Source organism: Condylura cristata, unplaced genomic scaffold (assembly GCF_000260355.1).
Source record: "Condylura cristata isolate star-nosed mole 26May11 unplaced genomic scaffold, ConCri1.0 scaffold00034, whole genome shotgun sequence".
Classification (NCBI taxonomy): Eukaryota; Metazoa; Chordata; class Mammalia; order Eulipotyphla; family Talpidae; genus Condylura; species Condylura cristata.
The window spans coordinates 7,423,331-7,445,085 of NW_004567135.1; the positions used below are offsets into that span (position 1 = coordinate 7,423,331).

The window sequence follows — 21,755 nt, forward strand, 5'->3', positions numbered from 1 at the left end:
GCTACTGGAGTATTGACCAAACCTGTAGGGTGCTGCCTCCCAAGTCATCACAGCCCATTCTGCTCATTTTGTGTTCCTGACTCAAAATAGATGGCAACAAAGGATAAAAGTGAGCTTTAGAGTAGAGACTTCTCGGCCAACAAGGAAAAAAAAAATAGAGAAAAGACAATTAAGGCAGTTTCCAGCTAGGGAAAGCAGTGGCTCTCCTTACCTGGGAGTTAAACTGCGAGCGCCAGCAGCGCGAGTCAAACCCTAGAAGACGCTGTGTGCGCATGCGCGTGCACTTGGCCAGCAGAGGGCAAAGGCCGCAACACCGCTCAGAGCTGCCTCGGCCATCAGGACAGGACAGTCTTCTGAACTTCTCACTGGCGGTTCCGAGTGCCCAGAACAGCGCTCAGCCACGATGAGTGGACCCCAGGAGCCCCCAAACTCCAAAGCACACCATACACTAGAACCAACCGTAAGTCCTGCCACCGCAATCGGACGGCAGCGGCCAGAGGGCCAGGTCAGAAGCCCCAGGCTGTGGCGTGACAGAGAACCCACACTTGTGGCAAGCTGAGGTGCTACAGAGCGAGTGCGCTCCTGGGCACGGTGGGGGGCCGGGCTGGGGGGGGGGGCTGCTCCTTACATTTCCGTTCAGGTTTGAACAGTAATCTTGTCTGACTCCCAGGCCCCCACCAACAAATCAGACAACACCCATGTTCAACTGTGACATGGAATTTAACACACTACCAGGAAAGGTTAAGGATTTTTCTTTATTTTTTACAAATTAAGACTATGTAGATTTCATATATTTCTGAATCAAAAACACCTTTGTCTTCACAGTATGAGTTAGAGAATGCAGCCTGAGCTGAAAACCAAGGAACTAGAAAAGAAAGTGATAATTACAGTGATTACTGTATTAAAAACCTGTTAGGCATTTTCTTTAAAAGTAGTTTTTTATATCTTGTCATTCTTGGCACTGTTTCTAAAGAAAAATTCCTTTATCCCAAGCAAAAAAGCACAAGAGGTGGAGTTTGGCTTCAAGAGAGAATTCAGCCTCTCAGACCTAGCAGAGAATCAACCAACTTGATAGACTGCGAGTTGCTATTGGGGGCCAATGAGAAGGAAGTCGCTTCACTAAGTTCTCAAGCCAGAGGCTGGAGGCAGCAGTAGCATGCGGAAACCATCTTGGGGGACCTGTCCCCCGGGAACACACACAGCTCAGGAACAGGCACTGTGGTGTGCGCCAGCAGCCCTGGGCGAGGCGGCCATGCGCAGGGGAGGAGCTGAGCCCCCCAAGGTACCGTGTGCCCACAACTTGCAACCACAAAACTGCAGGGGGTGTTGGATACTGCAGGTTTAGTCACCTGGGTCTCACCTGGAAGGTTGTAGAATTCTGTTAAACAGGTGAAGAGACCAAAAACTGAAGCACATGTGGAAAATACACATCGGGCTACTGCCCCGAGTCTCTGGCTTGATTGATACTTCTGTGTCAAGGTGGGACGGGACAGAACCGCACCAAAGAACTGGTGGGCTGCTGCCGGTCAGCTCTCCGCCCCCCAAACAAGTCCTTATCGGGGGCTGTCTGGCAGGATAAGTTAGTTTCGCCTTCCTCTCCTTTCTGGAACCTCTGGTTTACAGTCACCTGGTGGAGGCCACTCAGTAACTGAGGTGATAACCAACTGGCAAAAAAAAAGATCAGGGAAATTTGGGGGCTCTATGGTTGCCATACAACAAGAAAGGTCTTCCCACCAATGGACGGAAAGAAGGCAGATTCGTGGGGGCCAGAAAAGAGATGGACGGGAGACTCGCACTCACTTTCCTTTCCCAGCAGCCAGGCGGGGCTGCCAGGCCTGGGCAGCTAAGTCGCCACCAGCGAAGAGGCGCTTCATTTCCTCTGCAGGGTGGACACAGCTCAGGCCCACCAGCAAACTTCTTTTCCAGGGCAGGCAAGGCAGCTCCACCGAACAGTTGCGACGCACCTGGCGACGCCGCGAGGTGGCAGACTCCCAAGTTTGCTCCCTCTGCGCTGGCTGCCTGGGCGGAGGAAGGGGCCGGGCCGAGAGGAAGAGATTGGGGACAACCCCCAGGAATGTGAAGCCAAACTCCAAACTATATTCTGCTAATCAGTTTTTTGATCAAAAAATTCAAAATAGAGAAAACCACAGAGTACAAAAGCTTTTCTGATGCTTTCATTATCACAGAACACGCCACCTGTAATGTGTGCAAAGAGGAAATGAGGGGTGGAGGGAAGTGAAACAGGGGAAGGCTCGATGGTCTTTCATTTCTTCTCCTTCTTCTTATCCTAGAAACAGAGGGGGGAAATGAATCAATTTTTGGCATCTAACATTCAAGCTAGAACTCGACTGAGCCAATACCTGGCTGCCATTGGCTAGTGACCAGAAGGGGTCAGTCAGGACCATAGACTAGAGCCAGAAATGCTCCCTCGACGCAGCACGATGGAACCCTAACCGGCTTCCACTGGTGGCCCCCGACCTGCTGACAAGACTTAGGGGGGCGCCTGGCCAGACTACTTGCATCTCAGCGCCAGCCACTCACCCTAAAAACACAAGTCCAGGCCACTAATTTTCCATTACACCTTCCACTTCCATTGATGCGATTGAGGTCGCATCAATCCGGGGCAGAAGCCAACACGCAGAAATAATCTCACCCAAGGGAACCCATTCAGTGTGGGGCAGAGGCCAAGCGTGTTAGAAGAGTGGAAACCCAGCTGCTCTGCCAGGGCCCGGGCAGCGGCTTGGTCTGGTCAGGGCACAGAACACCAACCCACCCAGTTCCTGCCGCCGCCACCACAGTCTCTTGCTCCTTTTTAAAGAAGCTCCTGGTTTGGTTTGTCCCCTTCCTGCTGATCTACGTTTGACCCTAACCATATATACAATGTGTTTCGGGGGGGGGATGAATATGGAATATGTAATATAAATACGCTCAATCTGTTTCTTAGTCCTTCATTTCCTCATACAGTAGTTCTTGCGGCCACTACCCCTTTCCCTTTAATACTAATCTGATTTTAAGATTATTTTTGTTCCTTTTTCCTCCACCAGCTAAGGATTTCCAGCTCACCCCTCACCAACGCCCTGCCTTATACCTGGACCTTACAAATCCGAAGTACCACATGCTGGACTCAACTAACCTTCTCATTCATAGCCAGGATCATCATGAGTTTTCTGAAGAGGGTAACAAAATCCAGGAAGAGGTCGACGCAGTGCCTGAAAGAGAACCAGATGTCAAATTGTACTGCTAGTTTTCTTTATCCATAAAGCTCAGGGCACACGACGTAAGCCCCACGCCAGAAGTTCACTTCAACACCACCAAGGAAGTGGCTGCAGAGCAGAAGGCCCCTTCTCACTCTGGTGGTTTCCGCACCAGAGGAAAGGAAACCTGGGCTTTTAGGCTCTGCGGACATCCACGTCTGAACCCTGGACTTCCACAGCTAGCTCTGAGGTTCTGAGAGGATCACTACATAACAAAATTACTTATTAAAAACATTTATTTGCACAGCTTCTCACTGTTAAAAGGTTTAAAGAATGCAAAACAGAGTAACAGGTCAAAAGACCCTTTCCCCTTTCCTCTGTCCAGATAACCACTTATTTAACAAGTTTTTATTCAGTTTTTAAAAATCTGATGTCTTTCAGAAATTGATAACTATGCTACTTGTGCCTCGCTCCATACCCATATCCACTCCCCAAAGTGGCCCCCATGAGTTCAGCACCACCAGGACAGCAGGTGGGTTAGGCAAAGGGAAGAGCCTTGGAACCTAATAGTGTGCCTCACCCTTCATGTTCATGAAGACCAGTTTCCACACTCACCAGATATAATCCTTATCTCCATTTTCAGCCTTTTCAATAATGAGTTGGGTATCAAAAAGGACAAAGCCACACATCACCACCAGTCCCAAATACAGGTTTGCCTGGTCAAAGAATGAGATGAGGTTACCATGCAGTAGGTACTGTGGAGAAAGGGCAAACTAGCTTCTTTCTGGCCACTTAGAAGTATCAAATACTCGCCACAGAGACATCAACAATGTCACAATGCTGTAGTAATATTTTAGGTCACTGGAAGTTTCAATCATTTAACCAGGAGCGACCACTGGAGTGGTCGAGAGACGAATGCTGAATAATTCTCCATCTCTTGGGAATATGCAATGCCCGTTCTGTCTGCACTCTCACCACAGCAGAAGGCTCCATCCCCGGAGGCTGGGGAGGCTGTGAGGGCTCTGTCCCACAAAGGTAAGTATGCTGAAGGATTCTTGGCTGGTTTTAGAGCTAAGAAGTGAGGCAAAAAGCCCTAGAAAGTTATATACAAAATCTCACCTGGAAAAGCCAAATGGATCCAAAGAAAAGGTTCCCCAAGGAAGACAAGAGCATCAGGCTCATGGCTGACATCAAGATACCTGTAAGGCAACAAAAGGTCATCTCAATAGAAGCCAAAGTAAAGCAAAAACAATTCCATTAAGACCATTCCCACTTTTCCCCACTGAGAATGAAAGTTTTCAATCTCCACGTACAAGTTGGGGGAGAATCTTCGCGAGTGGAGACCCTCTCGCCCTGTTTTCCAGTTCACACTCACCTCCCAGAAAGAGGTAGCTACGGCGCCTGGCGTAGAGCGCACTCAGTGTGAAGCAGGTGAAGATCATTGCTGTGCCCATGAAGGCAGTGGGCAGGATGCTGTTAAGGAAAAGACCATGAGGCTGAGGGCCAGAGGTCTATATTCAGAGGGTATATTCATAAAGGTGCAAAGAGTTACCTGGGGTTGATGGCAATGCACAGCTCCAGAGCAGGGCCCAGGCCAACTCCTAGAAACAAGGACACACTGATGTTACTATCAATTCTTGAAGGGGACTCACCTACAAGTTGGTCATAATGGCACAGGGTAAGCCCACGTTCCAAATATGTACAAAATGTGAAACGTGTACAAAAAATCTCCATCCTTATTTTCTAAGAGACTGTAAACTTAACTGAGTTATTTTACAGACAGAACTGCAAAGCTGCCCTCTTAGCTAAAAAATCAGACAATGCCAGAAAAATCAAGCAAGCACAGCCAACATTTTCGAGATAAGTCACAAGGCTGCAAAATTCCAAAGCCGAGTGACACGAGCCTGTAATGTGGGCCAAATCAGGAATTCAAGTACAAGAAAAAGGAGAGTCTTGTGGTGAGCCAGCGAGTGGTCATCATATAGACAGCCTGCTGTTGTAGCAAAAAAAGGGCCAGACCGGTTCTGTAGGTGAACACTTGCCAACAGGACACAGAAGCTTCTGTTCCAGCTCCAACACTTCCTCTGTTCTGGCTACTCTACTTTGTCCTCCTGACAATTCTAATTCCTAATGCCTTCAAACACTGAAGATCTGAAAATCTTAATCTCTAAATCCCTTCCTTTCTAGAATTTCAACACCATATATATTAGACTCACTTGAACAAGCTGTACTCTGTTGCTGCTCTCAAAGTATGCTACGTAGTTTGAGTCCTGTTTCCTGTGCTTTGCTTTTCTTGACAATCAGCCAAGCAGAGCTGCTATACACATACGACAGAGCTCAATATATGACTCAATTAACTGTCTGCAGGTTCACACATAGCCTGTGAGAGCTGCCATTGACCCAGGCCAGCAGCATGGGTCCAAAGAAGTCTGAGTCTTGGGCCCATTTTAATCCCACATCTACCAACAAGTCAAGCTACCTACATAAGCATACACATGCTTATTTTTTGATACAAAGGCAGAAGTAAGAGTCACTAATCACAAAGCGCTTACCCTCTAGATGGGGAAGCAAGGTTCACCTGGATGAGGAAAGCAGCACAAGGCAAAATATACTCTAATACAAGGTTGAACGACATGAGTGTGCCAGTAGAGGTGAATCTGAAAAATACAAATCTCAGGCCTTAGGCCCAGGACTATACCTTAGACTTAAGTCTCAGCACTACCACTGTGTCTGTTTAAGCAGCAGCCAGAGTTTAATTCCGCCGGCAGGAAGCTGACCAACATGGCACAGCAGACCTCTCCTATCTCCATGCTGCTCCCTCAACAGTGTTTCAGTAGATCTGCCTATTCTGTTCTCCCCACCACCTCTGGTGAATCTTCTCAACCCTCCATACCTATGGCCTGTACCCCAGTTCTTCTAAGTGAAAATTATCTTTCACTAACAGGATAATTCTTTAAAAAAAAAAAAAAAAAAAAAAGTTCCTCTAATTTTAGTCCCTCAAGATTAGATTAATTCCTTAACATACCTGTAAGGAAAGCAAATCCAGCAAGAAGCCCCAGCCTCTTTTTCTCAGTTTCATGGCTATGAGGTATTGCCATCAGCCAAAGCATCAAGCCCAGGGAGCCCAATGCAGAGAGCAGGCCAGCCTGTAAGATCCAAAGTAAAAAAATTAAATACCTGAAAACAACAAATTTTGTAGACTTCACTGTTTCTTCATTGTTCAAATGATCGTCTGAACATCCTAATACTTCCTTCTAACCTAATATACAATGGAAGAGGCAGTGGAGGCTGAGGAAAGAAACCAGAAGCCTTGAAGGGCCATAGGGGGTGTTGTAGGTTTTGCTAGGCTGGGTAGTTTCATCAACCAGAACTACCTAAGTAAAACTATGAGCCCTGCACAAGAAATAGAAAAAATGAAGTAAAGTTGAGAAGTGTTTTGAAAAGCACGTTCCAATTTGTGGAACAAGTATAAGTGACTCCTTTGTGATCACTTCAAAATACACAGGGAGACACATACACATAGAGAGAAGAGACTGAATGTTGGTGTCCTCCCCAAAGTCATGTTTAAATCCTAACCTCCATCTAAAAGAATTTAAGGTCTTCTGATAGGTGATTATAAGGATGGAGCCTTCAAAAAGGGAACTAGTGCTCAGGACTGTCTCTTGCCCCTTCTGCTACCGCAAGAAAATTGTCACTAACAAGCCACGAAGTAGGCCCTCACCATACAACACATCAGTCAGGATTCAGATTTTTGGATTTCCCAACTTCCAGAACTGAAACATGTTTGTTGTTTAAGCCACCTGGTCTATGTATTCTGCTGCAGTAGCCTGAATGTTCTAAGACAAAGAATAAGTACCAAAGAGATAATAGTTATTTCTGGATGATGGGACTAATGTGCTTTATATCTCCTGTATAGAAAACACTAGTCTGTTTTCCGGATTCGTATGTTTTGTAAGAAAAAATTTTTTTATAAAAACTAGTGGGAGAAGCTATTAAGCATTAGAAAAACCATTAAGGATATGTATATAGGCAATGAGACTCCAGCTTTCCTTTTTTCACAGAAAAGGTTTGTGAACAATGAATAAGTGAATACTGCACAATTGTTTCCAGGGGAATTAAAGGCTAGATTCCTGCAAGCCTCTGAGATCACAACATTTTCAACCACTGATTATCATATAACCTTATTTTACAAGTTTACTGTACAATGATATCTATTTAAATATGTATTGTTGATTAACATTGAACTCATAGCTAATAGCATTATAACTCATGCGTGAAAAATGGTTTTCTATGCATGTAAGTCTCTGCAAGGCACGTCACAGTCTTCTGACAGCACTGTAGCACTGTTTGGGGGCCATTTTAAACAGCAAATCATCGGCAAAAATGCAGAAAATTTGATGCCAAACAGACCATGAAAAGGATACTTGTTTATAATACAAGAGCTAGAGATAAGGCTTGTGTGCACTGTTTGACTTCGGCTAGAACACAACGCAGTGAGGAATTATTTGTTACTCTGAATATTACTGCAAATGTCCACAACACACCATGAATGTTGATTTTTACGTTACAAATGAATTTTAGTTAGCAGGTAAATTCACAAGTATGAAATCTACAAATAATGACGAAAATTTTACATGGCTTGAAAAGACTTACATACACAACCAGAAATCCAAAGTGCCACTCTTGCCTAGAAAGTGGAATAGTTTCAGTTTAAAATCAAAGGGCTAAGTGTTATTCTTTGAAACATCTAGAGTAACTTTGTATATCTCTGTGTGAAGCCAGAGAATAGAACTAGTTCTCCTTAATAGTGGCAAATGCCAATACAGGTGTACTTATACTAAAAAGGACACCCTAAAAGGGACAAGTTTTGGCTAGTACGAACTTCAAACTTTTTGATAATTCCTCAACCGTTCTCTTATTCCTGCTGGTCAAATTCATATTCCCTGAACATAGTTTAAGATTTTCACTCACCATATAAATATAAAAGTATGAGAGAACAAAATGGGTCAAATCCTTAAAGGTCTCAACCCTGTCTCTGATAATATACAATCAGTGTTTTGTACCCAAGTGTTCCACAGTCATTCAGACATAAAGAACAGAAGAAAAGGTTAAAAGGTTACTATGTGGAAGAATCCTAACATGCATATCATGTCTCTACTCAGTGGCTGGGAGTCTTGTACGTCAGCAGCACATCATTCAGTGTCAGGGTTCAGACCCTCTGTTATCTAGCGAGGGCAAAGTTGCCAGAAAACTTAAGCTCTGATTTAATGACTGGCTCTGGTGAGTTCAGATCCCAAGCTACTAAATAGGATTAAGGAGGGAGATAGGTCCCTCTCTGGTGGTGCAACAGGTTAAAGCACAGCACTGCGAAACTAGCCACAGCCACTGCAGCATGCATTCGATCCCAGGCCAGGGAGCTGACCTACAGGGCTCAGCAGACCTCTCCTGTCTCCCAGCTGCTCCCCTCAGCAGTGGACTTTGTGATCTGCCTGTTCTGCTCCCCAATCTGTCTCTCACCACCCCTGTACCTCTGGCCTGTACCCCAGTTCTGTCTTCATAAATAAATCTTTTTTAAAAATTAAAAGGGGTATAGGCTTATACCATACTACTGAGTTTGCTTCTTCCTGTGTCCTATAGTAACTACAAGTGTAAAATGTTCTTACCTGAAGGAAATGAGTGACCACATGGACGTAGGCCCCCGCAGCTGCCACAAACATACAGAGAGCAAAACTGGCATAAACCTTCTTCAGGTGCTGCTGCGTTGAGGGAGTTCTAGGAAAGAAGGTTAATAGCAGCCATCACTCAAGGACCACTATCATGGCTAAGCTAAGAATCATTTTCCTCTCTTCCTCCCAAGGAATATGTGAAAAGTATATGACAATAAAAATAGAATGTTTTGAAAACTGGCTAACAGAATCTTAAATGCTGTGAACAGCCAAAAGTCCCAAAATATGAACAATTAGTACCTAAAGTAAAATGACTGGCTTTCTATAGAGTAGGTAGCCCTTAGAATCGGTATTTCCCTCATATCCTCTGGCTTCCAGTACAGTTAATGTTCGCTTACACATACAAGAATAAACTACAAAAACAAACAAACAAAAAAACTAGAGGCAAAAGGAAAAGTATTAGAAACTGAGGTCAAGGTCAAAACACTTACATGTGGGAAAATTTTAAGAGTGCATCAAAATTGATCTTCCGATCAAATATGTTCATGATGGCAGACTCTGCAGGACACAGCCTCCACACTGCAGAATCAAGGATGGAACAAAGGTCATTCTAAACTATATGCAAAATAAGTTTTCCCATAATAGCAAGCATACAAGTTTAGAAAAATAAGTTACCTAAAATTCCACTACCCTAACAACCATCTTCAGTTATTATTTATTTCCTTGTAGAATACATTTGTGATTATACTTAACCATTTAAAAGTGGAGAGAAGAAATGAACCCATCTTCTTCCAAAACTTTCATTACTGGCATGTGATTTCTTTCTGAAGGTAATCCAGCCCTTTGAAAGATAGTTTATTTCTTTGAGAAATCCTCAAATTACCAACCTAGTTAAAGGGACTCAGCCACCAGAACACAAAGCAATTTTATATTACTGCTTCAAGATGTTAGAAACTTTCTACCTAATGCACTTTAAAACTAAATTGAAAGGAGTTTACAATTTTAAAGTGCCTACTGCTGAAAGGAATTTGCACAGAAAAAAATTTTTTTACAAAATTTCTTAACTTTTCTTATAGAAGAGTTGAAACAGTACAAAAAAAATCCCTATACACCTTTTACCCAAATTTCCTAAATGTTATTTCATATTTGCTTTATTCTCTATATGCAATAACAATATACTTAGAAAATATTATTTTCTTACTCAAGGAGAATCAATGTACCTTTATACCTAAATACTTAAGTGTGTATATTCTGTATATATATTTTTCCTGATCAAAATCAGGAAATTAACACTGATATATTATCATCTGATCTATAGATTATTATTCAGCTCTTTCCAAGATGTCAAAAAGGGCACATTTAAACTGAACTAAACCCAGACTAAGTAACATCAATACCCCTTAAGCAGGCTCTGAAGTGTTGTTCATATGCACTTCTAAATAAACATGTTCTGTCTATAGAACCAAATGCTAAGGAAGCATTTTCATTCTTACTAAACATAAGCCCCCCCTTCCCCCGCCCCAGACTCTCATTTGACACATAATGTCAATTCACTTCAAATCTACCCAAAAAGTGGAGGGAGATGCTAACAAAAAGGTAAGTTGTTTAAAACCAAGCCAACTATTGGCACCTACACCCAAAAATCAGCAAAATTAATATGAACAATAGAAGTTACATACACTCCCCAAATCAACCCGTTGGCTGAATCCTGGAGCAGTGGAAAGATGCCACCTGTTCTCAGCATTCACAAGCATCACTATCTTTTGCTTCCTCATGTTCCCTCACAAATAAAACAATTAGAATGGCTGGCTAGCTTTCTTGGATTTCCTCTTTCCTTTTCTTTCTTTTCCCACCAACATCTGACTCACCTCAATCCTTTTGTTAGTCTGTTTTGGGGATGGATACAGTGAGAAGCTACAGAAGCTACCAAAGCTGTTACTCTCACCTCTAAGTCATTGGGGCTCCAGGCCCTGTTGATCGAGATGGTGCAATTATTGCAGGCTGTTGCGCTGCCAACCACAGCCTTCTACAACCATGATGAATACATCCTCTAGAGAGCCCACTTACAGGATGGCAGAATCCAGCACCTGGGAAGTGTCTTTGTTTAAGGCTTCCATTAACATCTCTAATGACATCCCTAGACAGAACTTGCAACAGTACTGAAGCAACCTTCAGAGTCAAGTTTCTCAGTATTCACAACAACACTGGAGCCCTCTTGCTTCCAATTTCGAGAGTTAAAAGTAAGGGGGGGAGGGTCTCTTAAAAATACCCAGAGGATTGTTAGAAAGGGGCAACAGCAGGTAACCAGCCCCCCTGAGTGGAAACCATTGAGGGGAGGATGGCAGAAACTCCTCTTTCACTGACATCTCCCAGGAGAAATGAAGGCCCCTCTTACAACTGCTGATGGAAAAAACTGTGCCATCAAAGGTTTTGAGGATAGGGAAGGTGGTGTCTAGTAGAAACTTCTCTATTATTTAGCAATGGCTCATGGTTTTAATCAAAGAAAACCAACTACCAACACCACTACCGATTCTAAAATTTGAGTGAAACCACCAAATTTTCTAGATACAAAGACACACAAATTTTAATAATAATATTAAGGAGGAATAGGGAGAAATGCAATGAAGTATGTCATTTAATAAAAATGAAATGTATATACAACATTAATTTCAAAAAATTGTCGAAATGCAAGGGAAGAAAGTTAGGTCTTAGACTTGGCTCTAGGTCTGTTCCAAATAGACAAGAAGTAAGAAAGATATAATACAGGTTAAGTAGAGAGTTAAGTAAAACTCATGCCTAAAAGTCTTGCCAGACACAGCACAAAGTTTTTATCTTAGTTTCCACTATTTGTGCTCAGATATTGCATAAAGATATTCACCTTTCAATGTCCATATGTAAAGTTAGCTGAGCAAGAATAAATTGCATTTGTAATTAACAGAAGTTCTTTTCCCAAAAATATTCTCAGTCCCAGGAACAGCTAGTTCTTAACAAAGGTTGAAAATCAATAATCAAGGATTTCAGTTACATGAAATACAGTTAAATGAGAATCTTAAGTTTAAAATAGACTCAAACCCTATGGCAAGGGAAATAAAGAAAAAACAATTGGGATTACCTCAAATTAAAAGGTTTTTATACAGCAAAAGAAAATTTAAGTAGATTAAAAACAATCCCCACTAAATGAGAGAAAATATTCAATCTTACATAACTGAAGAGATTAATATCTAAGATATAAAAAACTTAATGCAATATAAAAAGGAAACATCCCAATTAATAAATCGGCAACAAATCTAAACAGATAATTCACCACCAGAAAGGACATACAGAAACCAACAGATACATTGTTCTGCCTGTTCTGCTCCCCACTCTGTCTCTGGTGAATCCTCTCACCCCTCACCCTGACTTCTGGCCTATACACCAATTCTTGTATACTTAAATAAATCTTTAAAAAAAAAAAAAAAAAAAAGGCACCCCTCCCTGAGAAAGGCACATATGTAAAAAGGGCCCCCAACAGCAAGTGCTGGAAAGGACATGGAGAAAGAGGAGATCTATGACACTGATAATGGAAATGTGAAATGGTGCAGCCATTGGGGGAGATTGATCTGGATTTACCTTAACAGAACTAAACACATTATGGCCCAGGGATCCCTCCCCTGGGCAGCTATCCAAAGATCATAAAACCATCACTCCTCCAGCACTACTTACAAAAAGCAGAACAAGAAAACCACCTAAGTGTCCACAGACAGAGAGACAAGGTTGTGTACTTCCACAAAATGTATTATTATGCATTTATAAGGAAAGATAGAACTGTTGCCATTTACAGCAAATGGAAGGAGTTCAAGGTAATTACGTATGCAAAGCAAGTCAGAATAACAAAGGATAGTTACATAGTGAACAACTGAATGAAGCAAATACTTTAAAAACTAGATACTAACAAGCTAATCAGGCTTCTGAAATCAAAAGAGAAAAGGGAGAAAGGGTAAAGAGAAAGTTAAGTGATGATAGTGTGGAAAATAAGTAAAAAACAGGGCCTGTAAACACTGACCATAAAACATACATTAAAATGGCATATTTTACGTGTATTCTACTACAATAAAGAAAAAAAACTATAAACTTATAATTTTTTCAATATAGCAGTCTAAAGCGCATCTAAGCCCATTAAGATACCAACAATGGTCTGTTTTGTCCTGGACTCCAACTCACATAGAAATTTTAAAATTGGGAGCTCCCTGGTGGCACAGAATTAAAAGTCTCAGGACTATCAAGCAACCACCAACTACTGTGGCAAGAATTTGATCCCCTAACTCCACATGGCCCGCAGCCCTCTCCTGTCCCGCCGGCTGCTCCTCTCAGAAGTGTATTTCATCCACCTGTCCTGCTCCCCACTCTGTCTCTGGTGAATCCTCTCATCACCCCACACCTCTGGCGTATATCCCAGTTCTTGCATGCACAATTTTTTTTTTAAATCTGAAAACTGGATCCTCTCTCCACTTCCCAGTTCTATACTTAACTCTAGAATAGGACGCTTGATTATTTACATAGACTACAAAGTGTAGAGTGACTCCTGGACCAAGGAAATTTGCCTGGACTGAATTTTTTAATGACAAGTAAATGTTCACAGGTTAATCATGAACAGTTTCTTTAATTTGGCTGAGCATCTCATTTTACACCTTCATTCTTAGGAGAGCAGGAATTCCAAAATTTGTCAGAATGTGTCAAAATTCACCATGTATATATTGCTAAAATTCTGTCGGAAGTGTTACCATTCTGTGGTTCTCTGGGCCAGTCTCATCTGCCAGAACTACCCAAAAACCAAAACCAAGAACTTCGCATAGCTTTACCAAGAAAGACTTCAGTGAACACAGTTTAGTTAGAATTAGGCACTCTGTATCTGCAGAGGGAGAGGACGCAGGGACATTAATATCTTGTTAATAAATTTCTGTTTTGCTCTAAGTAGCTTCCTTAACCCATGTCCTAAAAAGAAAGATTATCAAGGGTCAGACCTTAAATTTAAAAAATTAATTTCTGTAGTCTTATTCAAGACTTAAGGTGTATGACAAACTTGGTGAAGTGGCCCAAAGTTATGCAAAACAAAAACAATCATGAATTTATTATAAATTTTTAAAAATCCTTTTCTTTTAAAAGTCAGATGACTACTGAATAGTAAGTCAGTTGCACTGGAACCAATTCAGAAGGTGCCAACAGTGTACATTACCTAACTTTAAATCAGCAAATTGAAGATACTGTTCACAAAAGTAAGCATTTATTTTGCTAAGTATAGAGTTGTTCACCTTTTTAAAAAAAAAAATATTTTATTTAGTTATTTATGCATACAAGAACTGGGGTGTAGGCCAGAGGTTCAGGGAGGTGAGAGAATGTACTACAGAGTGGGGAGCAGAACAGGCAAATGGACTGAAATACACTGCTGAGGGGAGCAGTGGGCGGGTCAGGAGAGGTCTGCTGCTCCATGTGGGTCACTCCCTGACCAGGGTAACTATTGTTGGTGACAGCTTGACACACTGAGACTTTAACCCCTGCCCCACCAAGGAGGCCCTAGATGTACATTCTTGTGACAGTAATTCAACCATCTGGAACTCTGACCCCACACACCCAAAAAGAACCAAATTCTTAGAAGATCCCAAATGGTTTTAAAAAGGAGAGGAGGAATTGTTTAACTTTTTAAAAATTTCAGTAGTTCTTCCTATTGAACAATTTTCAGATTCTGTCTAGCCATTTCCCAAGCACAGTGGTTAATTAACAGCATGGCCTTCTGTGTTACTTCTTAGCTACATGACATGCAGCGGATTTCTGCAACTTCACTATGCTTCAGTTTCCTCATTCCCTACTTCATAGGTGAGGATTAGGTGAAAGAATATAAAGTGCTTAAAAGGGTATTTCATAAAAACTGGTTCAACGTGTTAACCATTGTTGTTACTGTGTAAATAATCATAGCTCTCATGTCCTCAGTATACACTCTCTATAATTTTAGAAGATGTTTATCACAGACCCTATTTACAAAACCTGTAAATTAATTTTTAAAAGTTATAAAACCACTAGCTCACAGCTTGTCATATGCTGAAAGCTTAATATTTACCCACATAAAAAATTTAATGAAAATAAGGCTGGAAATGATAAACCACAGTACTGATTAAAATTACTTTTTTAAGTGGAATACCTCTTCTCTGTTACATTCACACTGTATCTCCTGTCCCACAGGGACACAGACATTTTGAGAAGTCTAATAGCCACTAAGTGATAATCTGATGTGACAGAGAATTTGCTGGAGAAAAAAAAAAGCCAATAATTTGATGCCTTCCTTGCAATCCCTAAGAAGTAGATCAATTTGGTTTCAGAAAATGCAAAGAATTCCATTAAGATGAGAGAGGGGCTTTCAAAGTCCTGTCTAGGCCCTAGATCTCCCAAACTCTTTTCTTAATCTGGACCAAAACTCCCTGAACTAGCCAACAATAAATCCTGCCTCCCTAGGAGGATGGCCTCAGAACCAAATTAGTTTCCACAGGAGATGGAAAGTCTACTTCCTTCAATAGCTTCTTGTCCCAGACAGACACTACAGAACCTCTCTAGAACCATAACTGTTGAACAGTTTGAATCTTAAAGAAAGTTCCAGAGTCCTAAATACATATCCATCATCTAGTATAAACCTGCACTCCCTCCCAGTTAGCCAAATGAGAGTAAGCATCAGGACAAACAGCACACCCTCACAACTTCTACACCCTGAAAGCTCTTCTTCAAGTGTTTGTACTTCAGCTAATTGTGACAGAACTGCTCTCTCACATATGGCTGTAAGCCCCTTCAGAACAAGGCTTTTGCTATGGCCCATAATTAAGCACAACCAGGAGTCACAACAAAAGTAAACCACATCATCTGAGAATGTTGCAACCGCAAATCAACCCTACTCAGAGGTCACTGAATTCCAAGCTCTAGTCTTTTCTCTTCTTGGTTGGAACAGTCTTTGCATAACAAAATGTGTATAATATAAAAGTCACTAGGAAACTTGGTTAGAAACTCTGGGGGAAACAAAACCCAGTGAAATGCATGACACTTCTACCAAATTCTACAGTCAAGTCAATGTAGAAAATAAAAATTCAGCAGATAGAGCATCAAGAGGATATTTCCCAGAGGAAATTAATTCTCTTGGGTAGTTTATGAAATACAGTGAAACTCTTCAAGTCAGCAGTGGTATCTTCTGTAACACCACTGACTACATTTACATAAAATTTTATGACTTTCAAAATGTATTCTCTTCTTTGATCTTCACATAAATCCATGAGGAATAACCAGCCCCATTTTAAAGGTGAAAAACAGTGTCTAACAGTGGGCTGAGTACTGGGTTTGGAGTTCGAAGTCCTGACATTTTCTCCCACATAGCTTTGGGAAAACCACTTTACCTAAGGCCATCTAAGCATCCTCAAATCTGTAAAATAAGTCTAATGAACACCTGCTTTTCCAAGTTAATTAAATGCCAGTAAGAAAACCTGTGGAATCAATACTATAAATACCAAACAAGAACACCTGCACTGAAATGATCAATATCAGAGAAATCTGGTGCCCTTTCTACTACTCTACAGCAGAAAAGCAAATTTTCATTCACTCAGTTTCAGCCACAGGTCAAAAGAAATCTTAAAAAAAAAAAAAAAGGTTAACATGCTGATTCCTATCACAGTTTTCTGTGTTTTCCAGCATTTCTACTCAAACACGAACTATACGCACTTTCAGGAAGAAAAAAAAAAAAGCGGAAGTGCTAAGTATCTGACCGAAATCGACCATTCTTACTCTTTAGGAAAAGGAAGACCAGTTAGATAACAGCAGGGAAGGAAGGGAGAGATTTCCTAAAGCCAGGCTTCCCCAACAAGAGAAATCATAGAAGAAAATGCCAAATCAGACTGCATTTCTCCAAGGATTTAAACACAGCTCCGCTGGGTGGGAAGTAGCAAAGAATCTAAATGTCAACATATTTTTGAAGCTAAATTAAAAAAAAATCAGACAAAGGATTAAAAGAAAACACCAAAGAGAATAAACAGAATACAGAAGTGTATTTGCAGAAGCCTTGAGAAATGTGGTTACACAACTTCAGTAACCATTCTTGAACTGAATTCTTAAACTACGCACTCAACCACAAGATAAACCAGAAATAAACATCCATAAGTAACTAGAAAAGCCCATTGTCCGTTGACCTTTAACTTTCAAATCTGTGTTTGAGGCAGTCAGCTCTTCCACTGGGTTACATATTCACAAGAGAACAGCGCAGCGTGTCAAGTTCAGGTTTTTGTTGTTGTTTGGTCAACGAAAGGCTGATGGGGTTGGCAATGCCTCCCGGGTTGGCACGGAGATGCAACTCCACGCTTAGAAACGTGCACAAATCCCACCGCCTACTCACCACCACACCTCCAGCACGGAGGCCCAAGAAAAAACCCAGAGCCAACGACACATTTCCAGGGCGACTTTGAGAAAGTCGCCCAAGATTTCCAGGGCGACTTTGAGAAAGTCGCCCAAGGGCTCCGGACGCAGCGAAGCCAAGGCCAGCTCACCTGTCCAAAGGTAACCAGTCGGACCGGAGCGGGGCTGGCCTGCGGGGCCGGGGCACCAGGCCAAACCCAATCTCCTCTCCCCTCGACCTCTGCTGTTGGTTTTCAGTCACTACGGAGCCTTACATGTCACAGAGCAGTGTGACATCACCAGCCGCCGACAGGGCACCCCGCCCGCTGGACCCTTCCGGAGTCCAGGCCCCGCGCCCGCAGAGCAGCGAAGGGCGGGTGGGGCGGGCGTGACCACGGGGGCGGCGACTTCGCTCGCACTGACCTCAGCTAGGGGAGGAAGACGCGCCCCGCATTCAAGTGGCCGGGCTGGGCCAACGGCCCCTGGGTCCACCCTAGGGGGAGGAGGGGCGCGCCGTCAGGGACGCAGGGAGAAAGGGCTCGAGGCTCAATACGGGGCTTCGCGAGCGTTTCCGCGCGTCAAGCGCGGCCCCCGACGCCCCCAAGACGCCGCAGGCGCGCCCGCCCCTCCCCCTCCGGCCGGTTGCGCACGCGCGGCACTAGCTCCCTCCCTTGCTCCCCCACCCGCCCAGTTTTCCGGAGTCCAGCCACCGGCCAGGGCCCGGTTTCAGGGTGCGGTCCGAGAACAGAGACTGCTCCCATTTTTGCTCAGACAGTAACTGCTAAACCCTTTTTCACGTCTCACCCCCAGCTTGCGCAGCCGTAGCTTAACACGTACCTTCCTACCTGCCTCTCGGGAACCCGGACAGCTCTTCCAGTACCGGATGTGCTTCTGCCTCTTCCCCGGTCCGCACCAGACTCTTCACGCAACGCCCGCCCCGCGAGGGAAGCCCCGCCCCCGAGTTCCGCTCTGGCCCCGTCCTCATTGGCGGTTGCGCCCACGTCTGCCTTTCCATTGGCTGTACGTGCATAAACAACCGGCTCTCTTCGGAGTCATTCGGTAACACGCCCATCCATCAAGACTTTGGTGGCCAACCGACGGCGGAGCAAAAGGTTCCCGCCTCCTTTCCCATAGTGAGGGAGGATCTTAGTGGAAACCTGCCTCTAGTGGGGACAGTGAGGAGGGCGGCACCGCCTGAGACACCTGACGGCGGTGGGCCTGCCGCGACGCGTGATGGATAGCCCTGCAACGTCTCAGAGTCTGGCTTTAAGCTTATCATAGGGTTTCAATGAGATTCAGAAAACACCGTCTCTCTCACGGGGGCCAGTTTTTTTGTGACTGTGGTGGACCTTAAGCTTCAGAGCACCTTGGAAGGAAATTCCCCCGGCCCACTGAGCCCGCAGCCCCAGCCCCAATCCTGGGGCGCGCAGACCCTACGAGGACCCTTTCAGCCCAAGGCCCGGTTCTAGGGGCGCTGATGGGGCGGTAGTCCTGGCCGCCCACCACCCCATCCGCCTGCTTGGGAGACAGGTGGTCACTTGCCCTGGGAGTCAGAGTAGAGTGAGGTGGGTGGGAGAGGAGAGCAGGGCGTGGACCCAAGAGAGCCAGCTGCCCTGGCAGCCGGAAGAAACTAAGCCTAAGGAGATCAAAGAGCCAGAGCTCACCATCGGTGCACGCACTTACAGTAAGGAATTGTGCACTGACTTCAGCAACTTTTCTACGCTCTCAATTTTTAAAACTATTTTTAAATGTCTCCATAAAAACAGTACAAAATAATCATACGAAGAGGTAGAGTATGCAGCCAAAAAATGTTGGGGGGGTAGGAAGCTGTCGTAGTTGCCAGGCAGTTAAGAGTAGTCATGTTATTTTTCCAGATTGTGAATTTTTTTTGTTATAGTTACTGACTTTATTAGCTAATTTGTATGATTTTTCTTAAATACAGCACCCAGTTGTTTGTATCAGGCTGCACAAAATATAAATCCACCCCTGCCCCTCATTTCACATATAAGGAAACAGGCTCAGGGACAGAAAAGTTTCTGGCGAAATAAGAGGAAAAAATTTAAATTAAACATTTGACCAGTGGAGATTAGATCAGAACCCGGAACTTAGGAAATAATTTTCTAGAAGTACACAATAGTTATCTTTTCTTTAATTTCTCTCCCTTATTAAAACTTAGAAGTGTGGGCCTCCCTGATGGCTCACAAGTTAGTGTCAGAGGTATCAAGCTATCTCCAGCAAGAGTTTGGTCAGATCCTGGCCAGGAAGCTGACCCACATGGCACAACAGACCTCTCCTGTCTCCCCTGCTGATCCCTTCAGCAATGTATTTCAGTACACCTACCTGTTCTGCTCCCCACTCTGTCTCTGGTGAACCCTCTCACCCACCCACCTCTGTCCTACACCCCAGTTTTTGTATGCATAAATGAAGAAGTCTTTAAAAACATTACAAATGTGCAGAGTATGAGTCTCAATACTCAGATAGGCAATAAATATGATTTTTTATATTCTTTATGTGCATCCTAATATTTTGAAACTTATTCCATCAGAATGGGAAAAAGCGTATTATCAGTGTTGGGCATTTCTCCCCCCAACCCAGACTTGGGGCTAACATGCCTGGGGTTATCTGGTTCCTGGTTATCAATCCACGAGTTGCTGCACAGGTTTTTACCATTGTGCTAGCATGGTCCTTTCAGGTGCAGCCGTTCTGCTTCCATGCCACGCTTAAGGCATAAGAAACCTTTTGTCAAGCCAATAATGAGTTTTCCACATAGAAATCTAAGTTGCTATGTGTTTGACCTGCATAGTGTTGAGCAACATAGGCCATTCATTCATTGATAACATAGGTGATTTATTCTGTTTTTGATTCAGGTTCTCATGAGGTTGTAGTCAGAGGTGAGCAGGTCATCCACCCACATAGAAAACTTAGTGCTGGCTGTTGGTAGAGGCCTTAGTTCCTTTTCATGTGTGCTTCTTGTCTTCCCCAAGTACTCACCCCTTGGAAACCGCTCACAGCAGACAGCTAGCTTCTCCTAGAGTGAGCAATCCTAGTGACAGAGCTAGATGCCAGCTCTTCCTGTAACTTAACCTCATGTAAGTCGCTTACTTATAATAATATCCTTAGCCCCAGGCCCCTGTCTTGGTCCTTTGTCTCGGAGAGCCAAATGCTTTGGAGGACCTTACTAGAATTCTCTTAAGTCTTCTTCATGTGTCTGGAACCAACCAGAGTCAGTAGTGCCATCAAGGCTTAGCTTATACCAGATCTTGTCTGAATCTTGGTCCCAGTTCATAGCATTCTTTCATAGCATTCTTCAATCCTCTGATGCCCAAAGAACACTGGAACTCATGGTTAGTCCAAGGCCCCATGACCAGCATTCAGTGCCAATCACTCTTGCTAGCCACCATGGTATTTCTTTGTGGAGCTGTATGAGACTGAATCTTCAGGATGGGGTTGACATGCCTATTTGATGTCAGATAGAAATGGTTTAGGCCTCTGGGCTACCAGAAATCCTCCAACACATGGAGGATGGGTCCCTTTGTTGACCTCTCCTGTCAGTGGTCTGATGGAGCGACCTAAGGTTCACAGCACCAGAGAACAATGGAGTGGCAACAGGCATCTTTTACCCACTATATCCCCAAACTCCACCCCACTGCCTAACACTAGTACAGGGCCACCACTTAACCCCCTCCAAAGAATCTGGGACATGTCAGGGAGTCCTCTGGAGGTATCCCCACATTTCTCATCTAATAGTATTTTTTTAAGGTTCATTTATTTATACATACAGAACTGGGGTACAGGCCAAGGAGGTGGGGGGGGTGGGGTGAGAGGATTCACCAGAAACAGAGGAGCTGAACAGGTAGACCGACTGAAACAGTGCTGAGGGGAGCAAGCGGGTGGGTCGGGGGGTTCTGCCATGCTACATGGGTCACCCCCCTAGCCAGGGATTGAACTCATGCTACAGTGGCTGTGCGCCACCAGGGAGGGCCCCTCTGATGGTGCTTCTTGATCCCTGTTAGACTGTTGCTCCACAGCCAGCAGGCCCTTTACAACTGATGTGTCTCCATGACAATCAGTGGCGGAGGTAATGCATGTGTTGTTTATCCCATTTTACAAACGAGGAGCCTGACACTCATAAAGATTAAGCTAGTTTCCCCTAAGAGCTAACACATTCTTGGCATTAATTAGTTGTAAGGCTTAAGAATGAGTTTCAGGTGAATTACCTCAGTGTTTCCCAGCACTCCAGTCAATACTCTTCTATCACCATTTCCAAATCCCAAATGCTGGGCCACCTCTTTATCTGCTTTCTCTGGCCCTGCCTCTGTCAGGTAGAGCAAATGGGAAAAACACCTGTACTTGTATAACCATTGCTTACTGCACCGACTCCCTGGATCGCTCTTCACAGTGATGATTCCAATCTTTTCTTAAAATCCCAGGTATTGGGATTTTAAGTACTTAGGTGTAAACTTAACAAAATAGGTGAAAGACATTGTTTAAAAAAAAAAGA

The 21,755-nt window shown here is 43.6% G+C and overlaps 1 protein-coding gene across 3 annotated transcripts; it reads right to left on the bottom strand.

The window, feature by feature from the left end:
- Positions 1–736: 736 nt before the first annotated feature.
- Positions 737–18,178, bottom strand: TMBIM6 (transmembrane BAX inhibitor motif containing 6). Of its 3 annotated transcripts, none has more exons than XM_004692773.2 (10): positions 18,092–18,178; positions 9,352–9,439; positions 8,858–8,966; positions 6,220–6,340; positions 4,747–4,795; positions 4,570–4,667; positions 4,314–4,393; positions 3,810–3,910; positions 3,134–3,209; positions 737–2,287 (listed from the first exon to the last, which is right to left on the bottom strand). In XM_004692773.2, the coding sequence occupies exons 2-10, from the start codon at positions 9,405–9,407 to the stop codon at positions 2,264–2,266; spliced, it is 714 nt and encodes a 237-aa protein (XP_004692830.1). In that variant the 5' UTR covers positions 9,408–9,439; positions 18,092–18,178; the 3' UTR covers positions 737–2,263. The 3 variants fall into 3 exon arrangements, with proteins under 3 accessions (XP_004692830.1, XP_012588048.1, XP_012588049.1); XM_012732594.1 differs by having other exon boundaries at positions 18,100–18,173; XM_012732595.1 differs by lacking the exon at positions 18,092–18,178 and adding an exon at positions 17,407–17,600.
- Positions 18,179–21,755: the final 3,577 nt, after the last annotated feature.